General features: G+C 36.1%; 1 protein-coding gene across 1 annotated transcript in view; it reads right to left on the minus strand.

Annotated features, from left to right (window-relative positions):
• The window catches only part of FAM171B (family with sequence similarity 171 member B), a 68005-nt gene that overhangs the window by 20494 nt on the left and 28955 nt on the right, over positions 1-18556 (minus strand). The window contains exons 2-3 of the mRNA XM_019461624.2: positions 6726-6959; positions 464-556 (exon numbers count right to left, since the gene is read on the minus strand). Coding sequence (XP_019317169.1) covers positions 464-556; positions 6726-6959 — 327 coding nt within the window. The remainder of the gene's footprint in view (positions 1-463; positions 557-6725; positions 6960-18556) is intronic.

The raw sequence follows: 18556 nt of genomic DNA on the forward strand, positions 1-18556 counted from the left end.
CCATGGGCTATGCAAGTGGGGTAAATCCCGCCTGCTATGGAAAGACCTTACCCACTCTCAGGCCCTTCCCACTCAGGGATGGAAGTGCCTGCAAATTAGAGAGTCCCAAAGTTCCAACCTTTTCCTAATTTCACTGACCACTAAAGCTCAGTGAGAGATGTGATTTGGAAAGAAGCTCAGAATCTCAGTGCAGTCTTTCGAAAACTCAAATGTTCCTACTGGGGCCAGGATGCTAAAATAGTAGAGAATGATTCCCACTATACAAACCCCCATATTGTTGTTTGACAGTGAAATAAGAATCAGTTAAGATCAACTTACAGCAGTACTAATCATCCTTGAGCAATTTAGACTTTTCTCCAAGTTACAACTAACATGAATTCATTAGTGAAGAACTACAGTAACATAATTAAAGTGATTATCACTAAGTTTTTACCTACAAGTTGAGAAGAAGTGTTGTACTTACCAGCTAATTTTCCAGTAATTAAAACAGTGTCTTCAAATAGCCATATATTTGCTTGGCTTTGCGGGAACAGCGAAAGTGTAACTGATGAATATACTGTGAAATATAGAACAATTAAAATATTTTATTAAACGTGGGGAAAAACTAGGTTAAATATAGTCTGTTCCAGCAGGCCCTAAAAAGTGGGAAGGGGGGGGACTGTAGAAAAAAAGGAAAAATAAATGTAAAATACGATGAAGGGGGAAAAAAGAGTATCACAGTAAAGTCAGGGGGGAAAAGGTCAGGCATCACTATTTTACTAATCCTTTCTATTTCCAATAGTTTGTACCAAAATTGCTAATGATGTTCTATAACCCCAGACATGTATTGTCAGATTAAATGCTTGAATAATCCTCTGTTTTCTCTATACAATTGTTACTTGTTATTTCCTTATGATTAAAATAAATAAATAAAACTTTGGCTCCACAATTCAAGGTTCTCTAAGATAGAGACTACATGCACTGATGTTTTTTTCACTTCCTGCATAAGGGCACAACTCTCTTCACCACACAGTATGGTTTGCCAGTTCTAAGTTGGCAGAAGAGGAAACAGTTTAATGCATTACAGAACAAATTATCCACAGTCATTGGTAGCAATGCAGGATGAGACCAAATCTGCCTACAAGAGTAGGTACCTTAAATAACGGGTGGGATCAGTAAGTGCAGATGGCCTGAAAGATAACAAAATTATTTCAAGATCAGAAGTGTGTGGGGGAGGGGAGACCATTTTATAAGCAAGAACAGATCAAATAAACTTACTAAAAATGAGTTCTCATTTGATAGCTCTCTTCTATTCGATACAAGCACTTAACAGAAATAACAAAATCCTAAATCACTTAGGACAGGATAAAATACATTTGCATGGAAATATGTTTTAAGATATTTCAAAGAGCTGTAAAGACTGATAGGATAAAACACAAAAATATATGAATGGGTGTAAAATGAAATACACCATTTTCCTACAATAGGAAAAGAAATACCAAACAAAAGTATAATTTCAATTCAGAATACATTGATAGCTAGACTAATTAGTGGCTTTATGAAATTAGAAAGTGTCAGGGTAGTAGCTTGGACCTTGAGATGATAAGTAGGGCACTTTCCCACATTTGGATACTTTGTTAAAAGGGAGGAGGGGCAGCCCTCACAGCTGAAGGTTATTAAACCCGAGGAGAATCTTTTGAACTTCACTAAAACTTATATGTGGATTTCCTTTCACTTAAAAAAAAGGTTTCTCATTATAAAAGGGATGAATATCCACTCTAGAAAAGTTGAGAAATACAGAAAAAAAGAATAAAGTGATGGCCCTCCCAATCCCATGACAAAGACAATCACTATTAATAATTCAGTATATTCTTCCTGGCTTTTTCCTGTGATTTTTTTTAAAATAGGGAGTACAGGGGCACCTGGGTGGCTCAGTCAGTTAAGCGGCTGACTTCAGCTCAGGTCACGATCTCGAGGTCCGTGAGTTCGAGCCCTGCGTCAGGCTCTGTGCTGACCGCTCAGAGCCTGGAGCCTGTTTCAGATTCTGTGTCTCCCTCTCTCTCTGACCCTCCCCCATTCATGCTCTGTCTCTCTCTGTCTCAAAAATAAATAAACGTTAAAAAATAAATAAATAAAATAGTACAATATTATATGTGGAATATTTTTTACCCTGTTTTTTTCATTTAAGATAAAATAAGCATTTCCATCCCTGATTAGAAACTCTTCCTAACATTGTCAAGGTCACTTATGTCCTTTCTTGAAATATCAAGACTTAACCACTGTACTAGTATCACATAGTTTTCATTTTTACCATTACTGCAAAAAATAACATTTGAATCAACATTCTTATGTACAAAGATCTGTCAACTTTAGTTATTTATATATCTATTTTTTAGACTCTTAGCAGTGGAATACTGGGTCAAAGGTGAAGATTTTGAAGAGTTTTGACACACATATTTCAAAATTGCTAACCAGATAATTTTGCTGACTTGTACACCCACCAACCATGTTCGAGAAAGCTCACTATACCTCACTCTCTCAGTACTATGTTCACTTTTAAAAAACTTAGTTCTAAGGTGAAAAATCTAAGAAATGTGTATGTCTTTGGTACAGCAAATCTGAGACTATCAGGAAAATAAAACAGTTTGTCACATCTAGTAATCTTTTGTTTTTCTGGTTTTGAAAAATTCCAGGTAAGGATTTTGCCCATTTACCTTATTTAGTTAGGACCTGAGTGTTTTCTAACTAATTTGTATGAATTATTTACATATTGAGGCTATTACTCTTTATTGTCTAATATTTTCCTATTTTTAGACATTTTTTGAAATATAATTGATGTATGACTTATTAACTGCAGGTGTCAACATCATGATTCAATATTTATATATATTGCAAAATGATTACCACAGTAAGTCTGGTGAATATCCACCACCTTACATACATTTTTCCCCCTGTGATAAGAACTTTTAAGATATACTCTCTTAGCAACTTTCAAATATAGAATACAGTATTATTACCTATAGTCACATGCTGTATAATACCTTTGTTAAAAATAGTGCAATCTACCTTTTACGACATCTTTCATTGCTTTTAGGTTTAAACAGGCCTTCCTTATAAAAAAAATCATTTTTGGGGCACCTGGGTGGCTCAGTCAAACGTCTGACTTCAGCTCAGGTCATGATCTCACAGCTTGTGGGTTCGAGCCCCATGTCGGGCTCTGTGCTGACAGCTCAGAGCCTGGAGCCTGCTTTGGATTCTGTGTATTCCTCTCTCTCTTCCCCTCCCCCCCCCCCCCCCCCCCCACACACACACTGTCTCTCTCTCTCTCAAAAATAAACATTAAAAAATTTTTTTAATCGTTTTTATTTTCTTGTATTTAACATAATTTGATTTTCCACATTTGAACTCTATGAGCAATGTATCTGGAATATGAATCCAAAATATCCTAATACTACTTTTTTTCAGCCTTTTCTTAATGATTTATACTGGTACCTTATCATAGATTACATTTTCTTATACATGCTACTTAGTATCTAATTTGTATCACAGTATTACAGAATTTTAATTGTGTAGCTACATATTATTTTAGTTATATGAAATGGCAAATCACCTCTAGTAAATCTTCTTTTAAAATGATTTCCAGGTTTTTATTCTCCAAGAATTATTTTGCCAAGTTTTTTAATGCATTAAATCTATAAATTAGGAAGAAGTGAAATCTTTACAATATTCAGGCTTTCTAAAGAAATACAATGTATTCCATTTATCCAGGGTTTTAGTTTTTTGTTTTTTTTTAAGGTCAATCAGTAACATTTGTAGTTCTGTTTTCCCCAATATATGGTTATTTCACACTTTTTGTAGGTTTCCTGCATATTTTGTTTGTCCTTGTTGTTTTGAAAGGGATTTCTTTTCATTATTTTTCATAACTGGTCACTACTTCTGGTATATAAGAATATGTATTGACTTGTACCAATGCTAATTCTATACTTAGTAGTTCTGTCAAATTCCATTAATTCCATTAATTTTGAGATTTTTAAGATTCATGCTTTGTAATTTTCCAGGGATATGATAACTGGAAATAGTAATGTCTTTGATTCTTTCTTATACTTATCCTCTTTTTTGGTCTGTTGATATATTTTTGCTCTGATAAGAATCTATAATGTGGGCGCCTGGGTGGCGCAGTCGGTTAAGCGTCCGACTTCAGCCAGGTCATGATCTCGCGGTCCGTGAGTTCGAGCCCCGCGTCAGGCTCTGGGCTGATGGCTCGGAGCCTGGAGCCTGTTTCCGATTCTGTGTCTCCCTCTCTCTCTCTGCCCCTCCCCCGTTCATGCTCTGTCTCTCTCTGTCCCCAAAATAAATAAAAAACGTTGAAAAAAAAATTAAAAAAAAAAAAAGAATCTATAATGTAAAATAATATGGACATCTGTGTTCTGTTTCTTATTTTCATAGGATCACCTCTACTATTTTATAGTCAGGTATGAATTCGAGATATTTACCATGTTAAGGATATCTTTATGGTCCTAGTTTTTAAAGAGCTTGTTCTTAGTTGGGCATGGATGGTCAACTTGTAACATGCATTTCAGAAAATTATTGATGCTATCTGATACTTCTAAAGTGTTCCACTAATATGATATGTAAAATTGACAGAGTGACACATTTTACATCCTTATAATCCTGCAAAGAAGAAAAATCCTACTTGGTCTTAACAGAATGCTATATTTAAACAATGGTGAAACTCTTTTGTATTATTCTGTTTAGGATTTCTGTATTTAGAGTTATAAGTAAGATTGGTCTATAAAGGAGTACATGTGTATATGAGAGAGAGCACATATGAAGGCATTTAATTTTTCATTACCTTTGTTAGATCTCATAATCAAGGCTGCACTGGCTTTATAAGATGATTTGGAGTATCTTTTTTTAAAATAGCCTTTTGCGGGGGCACTTGGGTGACTCAGCCAGTTGGGCGTCTGACCGGCTCAGGTCACAATCTTACAGTTCATGGGTTCACGCCCTGCATCGGGCTCTGTGCTGACAACTCATAGCCCGGAGCCTGTTTCAGATTCTGTGTCTCCCTCTCTCTGCCCCTCGCCTGCTCACACCCTGACTCTCTCAAAACTAAACATTAAAAAAATTTTAAATAGCCTTTGAATCAAGCTATTTTTATTCAGAACATTTATCCATGGTTATGGTCTACCTCATCTAAAATCAATATAGTCATTTATATTATCACAAAATTATTAGATTTTTTAAGACTATTGCTTTGATACAGAACATTTGATTTTTTAAAGATTTTATATATTTTTTCTTATCTTTTATTTCCTTATTTGTTTAGATTACAGATGCATGTATAATTTATTTTGAAGAACTAGCATTTTGTCAATTCTCTCTACATTTTCTAATTAATGTCCATCTACTTTCATCTTTATTTCCTTTTCCCATCTTTTAGTTTCTTTCATTATTTTTCTAATTCTAATTTAATGAATAAGTGTACTTCATCTCCGTCTTCTAAAAAAAACTAAAGTGGGGCGCCTTGGTGGCTCAGTCGGTTAAGCGGCCGACTTCGGCTCAGGTCATGATTTTGTGGTCCGTGAGTTCGAGCCCCGCGTCGGGCTCTGTGCTGACAGCTCAGAGCCTGGAGCCTGCTTCGGATTCTGTGTCTCCCTCTCTCTGACCCTCCCCTGTTCATGCTCTGTCTCAAAAATAAATAAACGTTAAAAAAAATTTTTTTATAAAAAAAACTAAAGTATATAAGACCAAGAATTCACCTCAGACTTTTATATCCCTAGTCAGATTTTTGAGTCATGATTTTATTAAATCTCATTCACATGAGTCCTTATTTATCTAATTCATTGTTCATTTTCTTTCTCATTCTAAACTTGAATAAGAGTTCAAGAATTCAAATGTTTCCAGTATGAAACCAAATTAAGTATCTAAATTCTAATAACCATCACACACACAAAAAAAGATTGATTACCTAAGTATCATCCTTCCAATCAGACTTGCATTCTAGTATCTTCTATGGCCTGTACTTCTCAATATCCAATTAGTCACACTAAGTCTTATCCACTTATTTTTTTTCCTCAGATTTATTGAGCTATACCTGATATAACTGTAAGTTTAAGGTTTATATGATGATTGGCACAGTAATTACCAATTCTTCCTTCAGTATGCCTCTTATATTTACCTCCTCCCTTTCATTCCCTCGCTTACATCAGACTGTTACTGTCCACCAGGAGCACAACCACAGCTTTGTAGCAAGGCTCCCTGAATCCATTCTAGCCCTGTTTTTGGCCTAAACATCATACACTGTTAAGTAAATTCAGTTTCCAAACAACTTACAGTTATTGTAATCAAGAATTTGCACTGCCTTATGATTCACATAAATCTAAACTTTTTGCCTCTGCTTTCAAGAACGTCCTTGCACCATCTGGCCCACCCTGCTCCTCACTAATCCTCTGGGCATGCCAAGCCTCTCACCGCCACCTGCAGACAAGCTCTGTACCAGAGCAGAGCTCTTGCTCAGGACTCTTTCAAGCCTCTGTGAGGAAAAGAAAAAAAAAAAAAAAAAAAAGACTTTCATGTTTTCTTCCAACTGGCACTCCTTTCTAACCTCTCTGTATTGACTTCACATGGGTTGTCTCATTGTCAGTTTACCAGAACAAGAGATTCCCAAAGCAGGAAAAAAAAAAAAAAAAAAAAAAGTCATGTACATTTAAGTAAAGGCTTTTACACTGTTGTTAAGTGCTTACTTGGCATTTTTCCAGTCTTCCAAGGCAGAGGTGTCAACACGTAGCCATCCTTGTAAGCAACAATGGTTAAGCTGAGCCCTAATTTATAGGGTACTTTTATCAACACTGCTCCATTGTTCTTAGTTACTGTGGAATTTGTTTTCGTGTAGTTTACAAACACTTCTACAACTGCTTGACTCAGGTACTGACGACTGATGATGTCATTCACCTGTACTTTCAGCATAAATACAGACGCTGGAAGAGAAAGAAGCCAGAAATAACAGCAAGTCAGATCCTAGGGTGCATATGTCACTATACCTTAAAATGTCATTCAAGACATCTGAATAACCATACAAAACTGATAAAATCTGGAAATACATATGTATGGATGCATTGACACAGGGGGAGAAACATTCCAACAAATTCATTATTCTTTCTAAAACTGAATAAATTTTTATTATTAATAAGGCACAGTGTTATTATCCCAATTTTTTTTCTGCCAGTAAAAAGAAGAAAAGGAAGCAGTGAGTAAGAGGAAGACAGAGGTTCTGTCTTCAGAAAAACCCATTTTCACTTGGCCTCACTAATTCTAATGCTATCAAGTAACTAATTCAAAATATAGTCAAAGTTCCTAGAATAAAATGCAATCTCACTAAACCTTAGTGCATGACTAGCTCCTTTATTTTGTTCTGTTGTCTGGAAAGCATGGGATGTGTTTCAGTTCCAAATTACCAAATATCAAAATAAAATCTTTAAAATACCAAGAAGTATATTATCTGTTAAATATGTAAGAAAGCACAGTAAGATAATAAATTGAGGAAAATAAGAATTAACTGGTTTCTAACTTAAACCTACAGCTTTATAGATCTTTGACAATATGTTCATGGATATACCAATGTTAATGTCTCATAAAAAAAACTTGTATCACCATGGAAATGCCTTTGTAAAGCCTGTATCACAACTTTACCACCTTTGCCAAAGATGCCTTCTCTTCCACTATTAATGGGCTTTGGAGTCAGTCGATGCCCATCTCTGCCGTTCCCTAGATGTGTGACTTTGGGGAAGTTACCTCTCAAAGTCCATTTGCTCATCTGTAAAATTAGAATAGTAACTACTTTGAGGTAACAAAATGAAATAATGTAAATAATGTGTTCAGCACAGAGGTTAGCTGTCACTTAATATCATTAATAATAAAAATTATTTCTCCACAGTTGAAGACCATTTCACAAACATTAGAGTCATCTGTAAGAAATAACTCATGAGGACTGATGTTGCGGGTATACATTTGCAAAAACCCATTTCACTCCAAATATTTTTTCACAAGAATAGCACGTCAGGTAAAAAATCCTTGTCACCATTGCCTGAGCTGCAATATTACTACCAAACTATTCTTACACCTTATATACTCTAACTTTGTTAAAAATAAACTAGATTTTAAATTGCTTTTGGACCATAACAAAGACATTTTAAATACAAATCGAACTACTGCAGTAATCACCCAGTCCTAGAAAAGATGCAATCTAGCAGGCTAGAAAAGAGCTCTGATCCTTTCAAGACTCTAAAATTCAAGTTAAATGTTATTCAAACACTATTATCTATTTAGACACAAAGATTTTTTAGTATATTTCCTCTTCTGTATGATAATAAAATGTTAATAATATATAGAATAATAATTATAACCACAAGAACTAAAATGTGTTGAGGGTTAATGAGTCAGGCATTGTGTTCATTTTTAAGTGCATCATTCCATTTACTCTTCAAAATCCTAATTACAGAGACATTATTGTTTCCTTCATCATATATATTGGTAACTGTGGGCTAGGTTTGTAAATCATCCATGGCCAACCCGCAGTAGATGGAAGTAACAGGACACAAACTTGGGACCATCTCTCCTCAAAGTGTGTGCTCTTAAGCCACTGCATTACAACTGCCTGATTTAACTCTTTTCTTTTTAAGTTTATTAAGTGTGAGAGAGAGCACAAGCAGGGGAGGTGCCGAGAGAGAGGGGGGGGAGACAGAGAGACAGAGAGAGATTCCCAAGCAGGCTCTGCACAGCAGTGCAGTGTGGAGCCTGATGCAGGGCTCGAACTCACAAAGCTAGAGATTGTGAGCCAAAACCAAGAGTCCGATGCTTAACCGACTGAGCCACCCAGGCACCCTGCCTGATTCAACTCTTAAAAGCAATCCTAACCCCAGTTTAGAGTGAAGAGATGGGAAGAATGAATTGGGAAAAAGGAAAGAAAAGGGAGGATTATATTCTGGATAGCTATACCCTAAAATGAGGTTCCATTAGTCTGTCTAAAAAGCTGTTAATTTCCAGGACAACAATCTCTATACATTCAAATGTATATATGGAGAATAGAAAACAAAGCAAAATATATATTACTGATATTTATCCATACCTATGCCCTCTCAGCATTTTTAATAATAGGCAGCTTTGTGGGAGGTTAAATTATTTGTGATTAGTCATTACTATCATTGCTTTTAATAAATTCAGGAGCATCAGGTACTAAAAGGTCAACGAAGCCTTGGTTTTTAGCACCTACTGTTCCTCAAATTATTTATTTTCCCATCATTTTATAAGTTCAGCCCATTACTCTAAAATTAAAAAAAAAAATCATGTAACATTTAAAATCAAAATATGAAGAAGGGCTGTGGATAAACACATGTTCCTAATGCCAAGCCTTGCATGTATATTATCACAAAAATCTCAATATACTTTTATAAAATATGTGATATCAAGTCTACTTTACCAATGAAAAAATGAGAATTCAGGTAAGTAATGTGAACTGCTCCAATTCTCGCTCATTTTAAGAGGTCTTGTTAGCTGAAACACGTCCCTGTGAATGACTGCAAAGCCATCTTTACACCATGTAACAGGGAGTCTTGGGATCATGCTACTAAAATTAATTCAAGGAATATATTGTTGCAATTACTGAGAAATGCTTATATAACATGAACTAAAAAGAAAAAAAGGCGGGGGGGGGGGGCGTCTGAGTGGCTCAGTCGGTTAAGCGTCCAACTCTTGGCTTCCATCCAGGTCATGATCTCATGACTCATGAATTCATGCCCTGCATCAGGCTCTGTGCTGACAGTGCAAAGCCTGCTTGGGATTCTCTGTCTCCTTCCCTTTCTGCCTCTCCCCCACTTGCACTCTCTTGGTCTCAAAAATCAATCAATCAATATTAAAAAAAAAAAAAAAAAAAGGAAAAGGAAAAAAGGGAGCTCCCCAACAGACACACACATTAAACCATGGCCTTAAACTCATATGGGAAATATAACTCTTGTATAAAAAACAAGTAAGACATGTGACATGATGGCCTCCTAAACTAAACGTCCTTGAACAGGTCCACCTAGAATAAAAGCTATGTGTAGAAGACAAATAGTTGCCCCATTCAAAATAATTTCTCCAACTGCCCAGCTCCTAATCCCCTAGATGAAATTTACTGAGCCGCTGGCACAAAAGTACCTCACTAACGGGGGCCAGAAAGATTCTGTCAGGACCTCAAAATGTGGCTGAAGATACACAGAAGCAAATGGTTGCGGAAGCTGAAACATCTTAGAAAGTCTAGGAGCACCTACCCACTGAGCTTTCCAAAGTCTCCCTGCCCTTTGTCCTTCCAGAGGTGGGTTGTACAGCTCCTCCTGCTGATCTGTGAGCTGTAGCATCATCCCTCCCCAGAGGCCCTTTATTCCTTGTAGCCAGAGGCAGATTCTGTTGCTTCCAAAGCAAGCACCTTGGATGATATAGGATACAACTGTAAACGCAGCATGTGTTATTTAATGGGCTACTCTATCTTTCGTAAGAGAAGGTACAGGAAGGAAGGATAATGTTATGTACCAAAAACAGGATAAAGCATATAAGAGGGAGACTGCACATAACTAAAAGGGAATTAAGATTCGCTAATAAAATTTAATAATGGGTCTTATTCAAATCAAATGTACCCACAATGGCTCCTTCAACAGCATCTTCAGGAGTAGGAATTCTGATTAATTCCTTTGCTATAACGATTAATTTCAGAAATTCTGAGAGCCTTTGATTTATAGACAAACTCCAGTGTGTAGTAAGATCTTAAGTGAAATTCATAAAAAAACCAAACCTGTGTCTTCTGTCTCCTCCTGTAAAAGGACAGTTGTCAAAATAAGACACACTAAAGGCTCCTGACATTCTGAGGCTGGATTTGATTCTTAATGTTTTCCAAAACATTTTTTAATCCAGAATGGATGGTTTTATTTTTCCACATGTAATAATTATGTTAAAGAATAAATTTGATGAGAAAATGATTATCAAGTTCAGGAAAAAAATGATTTGCAAAGGTCAAATATTGCCGATCAAAATCAGTGTTCCTCTGAAGAGATCCCGTATTTCTGCTCCTTAGATCTATTAGACTCAGGACATAATGTAGCCCTGACCAGCAGGGTCCTCTCTAGCTCAATTTGGAAAAAAAACTAATGCTATTTATGACATGCACATACACACACACACACACACACACACCAAGCTGAGTGCGAGAAACTTTATCCGTGTTGTCCAATTTCATCCTGATACAAATCTGCAAGACTTTCCCCCCATTTTAAGGCAAGGAATCTAAGGCTAGAATTGCACAATTAAGGCAGGATTCACAGACAGTTTCATCTGATTCCGAGTTCTATGCATTCTACTCCCCACATCTCTTCTTGAAAACCAGTAGGGATTTGGTTTTTACCATATTCAGTAGCTTACTTGTTTCCTTCCAACTAGTGCAGAGAAGAAAGTGCAGAGAAGAATTTGCTGGTCCTATGAGTCTTTCACCCCATCCCTAGGCTGGGTTTGTGTGGCCCCAGCATAAGCAACAGCAAAAATAGCATTAAAAAAAAAAACAAAAAGTCTCAGCTGGAAGCCTGCTTGCTGCTATTAAAGGGGCATAAACAATTCTTTCTCCTACAAATAAAAGGACAAGAATAAAGAACTGCCTGCCCAAGACTTAAATAGGACACTTCTGATTTCCATGGTGTTAACATTTTGATTAAGCAAACAGGGCTGGCAACCAGATGTTATAGATGTATATATAATCTCCATAACAATCCCCCTACTAATTATCCAACAAAAATACTTTGGCATTTAAATGGGACAGATTCCGCGATTAAACATATAATTTTCAACCACAGGTGCTTTTGTCTCCATAATCTATCCACTCTTCTCCGTTGCATTTTTCAGCTTTTCACGCACTTATTATTTTCTCTGTCACTTAATTATAATCATTATGTCTTGCCCACATAATCTTCTTTTCAATATGTCACGATTAGTTTAAAAATGGTTCAATATCAAATGATTTCAACTGCACCCTTAGAAAACATATAATCTAGATGTTGAGAGAAACAAGTAAAAATAAAATACACATCAATGAGCACAGTCCTAAGGTTGCTGGGGAAAAAATTAACTATCATATAATTAAAAGCATTGTTAAGTAATGAGAATAACTAAAATTCAAAAGAGTACTCTATACATAAAGAAGTGCTCTTGAAAAAGCATATTAGAACCAACACTATATTATGATTTTGCTATAAGATATAGATGAGTGAGTCAGTCTAATAGGGGTTTTAGAAAAATAAAGCTAGCTATTTGTTTGGGTGACATCTAGAGCTTGAAGTGGGTGAGCTGATAAATTATAACCCCACTTCTTTTCAAAAGAACTTGACATCATCTTATTATGTTGTTACCATTATGTAGGTTACAACTGTATCCATAGAGTTGTACCTTATTTTCAGATTTCTACTGTACAAAAACTAGCCCCCTTCTTTTCTGTTATATTTCAAACATCTACAATAATTTCATTTAATATGCAACATTTTTCTCTCTATGAATGTAATGCTAAAAACACAGTAGGTTTATAAAGCTTTTATAAATAGATCACAGATCAAATTTTAAGTATAAGATACTCTGACAATAAAATAAATGTTAAAACTTTACTGAGGTTTAAGCATTCAGATGAGAACTAGACTAAAAATGAAGAGCACAAAAATATAGTGGAATAAAATGGTTGGGAACAATTAGAAATATTCACCTACATAAATTCATCAAATGTTTATTGACTGCTCACTTTGGGCCAGATCTGCAGTAGCTAGGTATTAGGGATAAAAACATTAAGAAGAAACAGTCTTGCCTTGAGGATTAATTTAGAATCTATGTAGATGACAATCTGTATGATAAGTATCCACCTCAAAGAGATACCTTCATTCCCAGGTTCACTGCATTATTCACAACAGCCAAGATATGGAAACAACCTAAATGCACATCACTGCATAAATGGATAAAGAAAATGTGGTATATACATACAGTGGGCTACTACTCAACCTGAAAGAAAGAAGGAAATCCTGCCATTTGCAACAATATGGATGGACCTGGAAGACATTATGCTAAGTGAAATAAGCCAGACACATAAAGACAAATGTTATGATCTCACTTATGTGTGGAATCCAGAGTAATCAAACTCATAGAAGCAGAGAATAGAATGGTGATTGCCACGGGGTGAGTGGAGGGAGAGGTGATGGTCAAAGTGTACTAAGCTTCAATTATAAGATAAATAAGTTCTGAAGATCTATACAGCATAGCGCCTATTGCTAATAATATGTATTATATATTTAAAAATTGCTAAAAGGGTAAATCTTTAAGTGCTTACCACAAAAAAAATTCATTGTTAATAGGGATGGGAGGAAACTTTGCAAGGTGATGAGTACATCTATGGTCTTGATGCCTTGATGGTGATGATGGTTTCATGAGTAGAACTCCAAACTCATGGAGTATATATACATTAAATATGTACAACTTTTTACATGTCAATCATACATTGATAAAGTAGTTTTAAAAAGTATCGAAAACTGTGGATTTAGTATTTACTTTAGAATCAGTTCACACTATCATTTTTTGATGATGGTTTCATGAGTATAACTCCAAACTCATGGAGTATATACACATTAAATATGTACAACTTTTTACATGTCAATCATACATTGATAAAGTAGTTTTAAAAAGTATCGAAAACTGTGGATTTAGTATTTACTTTAGAATCAGTTCACACTATCATTTTTTGAACAGGGAGAATGTTGATATTTTGAGTTCAGATCTCTAAAGGGCCTGCCCATTCATTCTTGCTTGTTTTCCATAATCTGACTTTTTGGTCCATTATAATAGAGACTTTGTGGTGAGAACCCAAAAGATGACAAACTTCTGGCTATGACCCAAATCAGGCTTTATTTGTACTTTGCCATTTTCATACAAGATATCCAGTCACAGAAATTTTAATTTAGCGCTAACTATATAAATATCTTAAAATGTACACAGAAAACATCTGGCCCCAAATTCCAATGTCTGGGTATTTGAAACCTTTAGTAGAGACGTAACAATCATGATTTCACTAAAAAGAATATAAATTAATTCCCAACTCTTTAGCCTGGCATTCAAAATCTAAGATCTGGCCATCACCTTCCTTTCGAGCCTTATCTAATTAGGGGTTGACAAATGACAGCCTACAGGCCAACTCTGACCCACCACTTACTACTGTAAATAAAGTTTTCTTGGAATACTGCCACAGTATTCATTTATGTATTGCCTACAGCTGCTTTCACTACAACAGCTGAGTTGATAGTTGCACCAGAGGCCATATGGCCTAAAATGATCTATCTGGCACATTACAGAAAAACTTTGCAGACCTCTGCTCTACTGTCACATAAATGGGTCAAGGGTCACTATCCAAGACCAACCCACTTTCTTGCTACATTATTCATTTCTTTCTTTCTACTGAAAAGTCTCCCTTTTTTTTTTCCATCTCTCCCTGCCAAAATCCTACTCCATTCTTTAACATTTAGCTCAAACACCCCCTCTTCAAATAAATTTACTCTTATTTCAGTCAGATGGGAACTTCTCTTCTGTACCTGCTAGTCTAATGGCACATGATATATTCTGGCCTTTGCTTTGCTTTCTGTTTATTTGTCTTCTCTGTGAGAATAAGTTTCTCCACAATCAATGCATTTCAAACTCAGCCTTGTGTTTTGCTGGAGTTTAGTAAGGGATTTAGAATATGTATTCTGAATGGAATAAAGGTCAGGAGGAAAAGTGGGGAGAAGGAGAGTAGGAGAAAGAGGAGAAATAAAGGAAGAGAGGTAGAGGGAGGAGGACACAGAAGATCAAAAGTGGCCAAACACCAGGGAAAGAATGATAACTGTAGAATTTCCACAGAGGCCACCTGAAGTTACAGCCAGCTTTCTAACCCCACTATTTGGTAAAATTTTGAGTTTAATCTCAGTTACCCAGTGAGAAATATATTATTGCAACGATCACAGCAACAAATAAATATTAAGATTCCTTTTCCTTTTCCTTTTGGAAACTAATATTTTTCCTTCTTTTTCAAAAGAATATTTGACTGGGAAATTTTGACTAGAGAATAATATAGAAGTAGCAAAACTTGCTTAATAAATATAATGCAACTGTATTACAGCAAAGATTAAAATTAAAATTTTTACTTCTGTTACAGAATAATACCAACATAGTTTGACAACTCTTTCTCCCAGGGTACCAGCACAATTTCCCTATTTGAGTTGGAAGGAGGGTTGAAAGTTCAGCAAAAAAGCAAGGACAACAAAGAAGCTCGTAAAGAGAAAGGAGCATATGATTCCACATTCTGTAATGCAGAGTGGAAAGGGCTGCAACAGTTTACGCTTTCTGGCATTTCAAATGTGGACACATAGCCTTCTTTTAAAGGAACAAAAGGGTGCTGAATTAAAAAAAAAACAAAACTCGCTAAAATAAAAAAGTCTCCTTTTCACTGATTGCTTAAGTACCAGATTAGATCCAAAATTCTAACTGGCTCTGGAGTTTAACAAACAAACAAAAATCTGTTCCTGTTTGAAACAGAAACAAATTTATTTGCAGTAAATTAATATTACAGAGGAAATGTCAAATCTAAAAAGAAATCAAAGAGTTAGATTAAGAACATTATCTCCAAAGGTGAAACATGCTATAAAGCAAATAAAATACATATTTTCTTCATTTCAATCAGGGGCTTCAATGAGTATGATTCACCAAAACTAATGAAAAGAATGACATAAAAAGAATCCTTATAATTTAAGAATAAGCACATTGCAGACGACTCAATAGGGAACAAATGAGAGGGCTGGGCCATTAGCACTTGGACTCTGTTCCTTCTTATCATGCAAAAGACCTTTTCCTCAAGGCAAATAAGTCAGTCTGACTCCAGCTCCTAAAACATACTGTCCAACTCACTCCACAGGTATTTCTCATCCTGACTTTGATCTTTTCTTCCCAATTTTTCATCCTGCTTCTTAATCACTTACAATTACTCCCTCACTCACTCACAAATTCACTCATAAACTATGGTATACAGGGGTGCCTGCGTGGCTCAGTTAGTTAAGCCTCTTACTGGAGATCAGCTCAGGTCATGATCTTGCAGCCATGAGATCGAGCCTCACATTGGGCTAAGTGTGTAGCCTGCTTGGGATTCTCTCTCTCCCTCTTGCTCTCTGCCCCTCCCCTGCTCACACATGCTGTCTCCCTCTCGCTCTCTCTCTCTCAAAATAAATAAACAGTTAAAAAAAAATTTTAAATAAAGTATGCCATATACGGAGGCACTAAATGTGGAGCAACAGAACCTAGAATCCAGAGAGGAAAGGTTAGGGATCAGTTTTTCACTTGTTTGAAAAGGCATTGGTCCCAGCTGCCACAGAAGTACTGGGTACCTAACACAGACTGAGGTGGAGAAAGGGGCTTGCCTGACAAGCTAAAAGAGCATGCCCCATTGCTCCAGGCATATACAGGAGCATTCATCAGTAACACAAACAACATCACAAGGGCCGCATTCCCAGAATCTAGCCAAGGAGCAATCGTAGTCGCAGGCCCCACTGGACACATGCAAGGACTGAGTAACCAACTCTGCTGTGTTAACACTCTCCTCACACCCTATTTTTCCATAATACCTTCTTTACATACTATATAATTTACTCATTATGTTCATTTTGTTTCCCCTACCAGACTGTTAGCTCTATGAGGGGTGCCTGGGTGGCTCAGTTGGTTAAGCACCCGACTTCGGCTCAGGTCATGATCTCACAGTTTGTGAGTTCAAGCCCTGCATCAGACTCTGTGTTGACAGCTCAGAGCCTGGAGCCTGCTTCGGATTCTGTGTCTCCCTCTCTCTCTGCCCCTCCCCAACTTGCACTCTAACTCTCTCTCTCAAAAATAAATTTAGAACATTAGCTCTATAACATGGACTTTTTCATTTTATTTACTCCTGTATCCTCAAATAACAATCCTTACTTTTGAATGAATGATTGAGTTAGTGAATGAATTCCTTCCTCTGATACCATTAAGATCACTGGCTCAGAACTACTTAACTGCAAGGGAGGATGCAAATGTGTCCACTGAGGTAGATAAGCCTTGAAGTAGAGGGCAGGACAAGGAGATGGGTAAGCAATCATTTCTGCACACAGACTATTTGTAAGTGATGTACTTCAAGCTAAGTGCACGGTCTTTGATTCATTACCACTTCTTCCTTCGGTAATTTCTTTCAACAGATACATTCATTCTCATGATATTGAGAAAGAACTTCAAAACACAAGTTTTTTGTTAGGGCAACCATTGTTGCTTTAAGCAATTATATGAGGATCAGTTTCCACCAATTATTATTCAACTTTAATTTGTAGGATAATACTCCAGTAGATTACCAAGAAACCAGAATTGAAGTTGGAAGTAAAAATGGAACAAAGTAATTTACGTGAAAAAAAAAAGACTACTAGAAAAACCCCATTTGGGAAAATAATAAAATAAATAAGAATATTTTTAATATAAAGTTTTTATTGTATATATTTCACAATGACTTATGTTTCTTAACACATTGCTACTTAAAAGGAATAACCGTTAGGAATCTTTGAGTAGCTCATGTTTTCCCCTAGGTGTTTCAAATATATGGGAGAGACAAGAACAACTTTAGAGAAACATTCATGAGAGGGAAGAGTGATGAAACAATGGAAATCGGGTTGGATGTGTTAGCTTGGGTACAATACCCTGCTGGGGATGATCTAAGTATAAATTGCTTAAATTGAACACAAAGTACTATAGCCTCCTTTGCAATTTAATGATGCAGTGTTCTTCAGTACTCCCAATTAGTATAATTTATGAAATCTAGAGAAGACTATGTCATGCATGCCAAAAAGAAATCAAATTATTGCTATTTATATACCATCCTGAAAAAGGATTTAGTATACCAAACCGACAATGTCCCCCCAAAATTACCCCCCCCACCAAGTTTCTAGAAAGGATGTAAAATCTCCAAACTAAATAATTGTAGAGTGTGATTATTATTTTCAGCTGCACAACTCTGACTCAGGAGACCTGGAGTAAGAGAGAACTCATCGCTAAAATCCCTGTTAACACCTTTCTCTAGACTGGGCTTTAAGGTAGGTCAACTGTCTGTACCAACTGGGACAGCCAGCAGCCTTCATCTCCTGCCAGGGGATCTGTCCAGTACTGCCCAAAGACCGGCCTATCTATCCCTCCTGCAAACAGGAAAATTTTCTTTACCATTGTGTATAAAATGAATTAAAACTTTAAAGACAACTCAGAATCAAAGAATACAGTACTGTAAAGTACTTATTAGTACAGTGCCTTGAATCTAGTTAAGCACTTTTTTTAAGTACCTCTTTTTAATGGTTCCATATCTTAATGCTACAAAGAAATAGTGTGATTAATCTCCTCTCTTAGAATGTATGCAGAGGTTTAGCAACTGAATATCTAAAGCCAATGACATAATCAACAAATATTTAGGAAACAAATCTTCCGTGATACCTAAAACAAAACAAAAACA

This window comes from Panthera pardus, unplaced genomic scaffold, assembly GCF_024362965.1.
Source record: "Panthera pardus isolate Hobbes unplaced genomic scaffold, ASM2436296v1 HiC_scaffold_10, whole genome shotgun sequence".
NCBI lineage: Eukaryota > Metazoa > Chordata > Mammalia > Carnivora > Felidae > Panthera > Panthera pardus.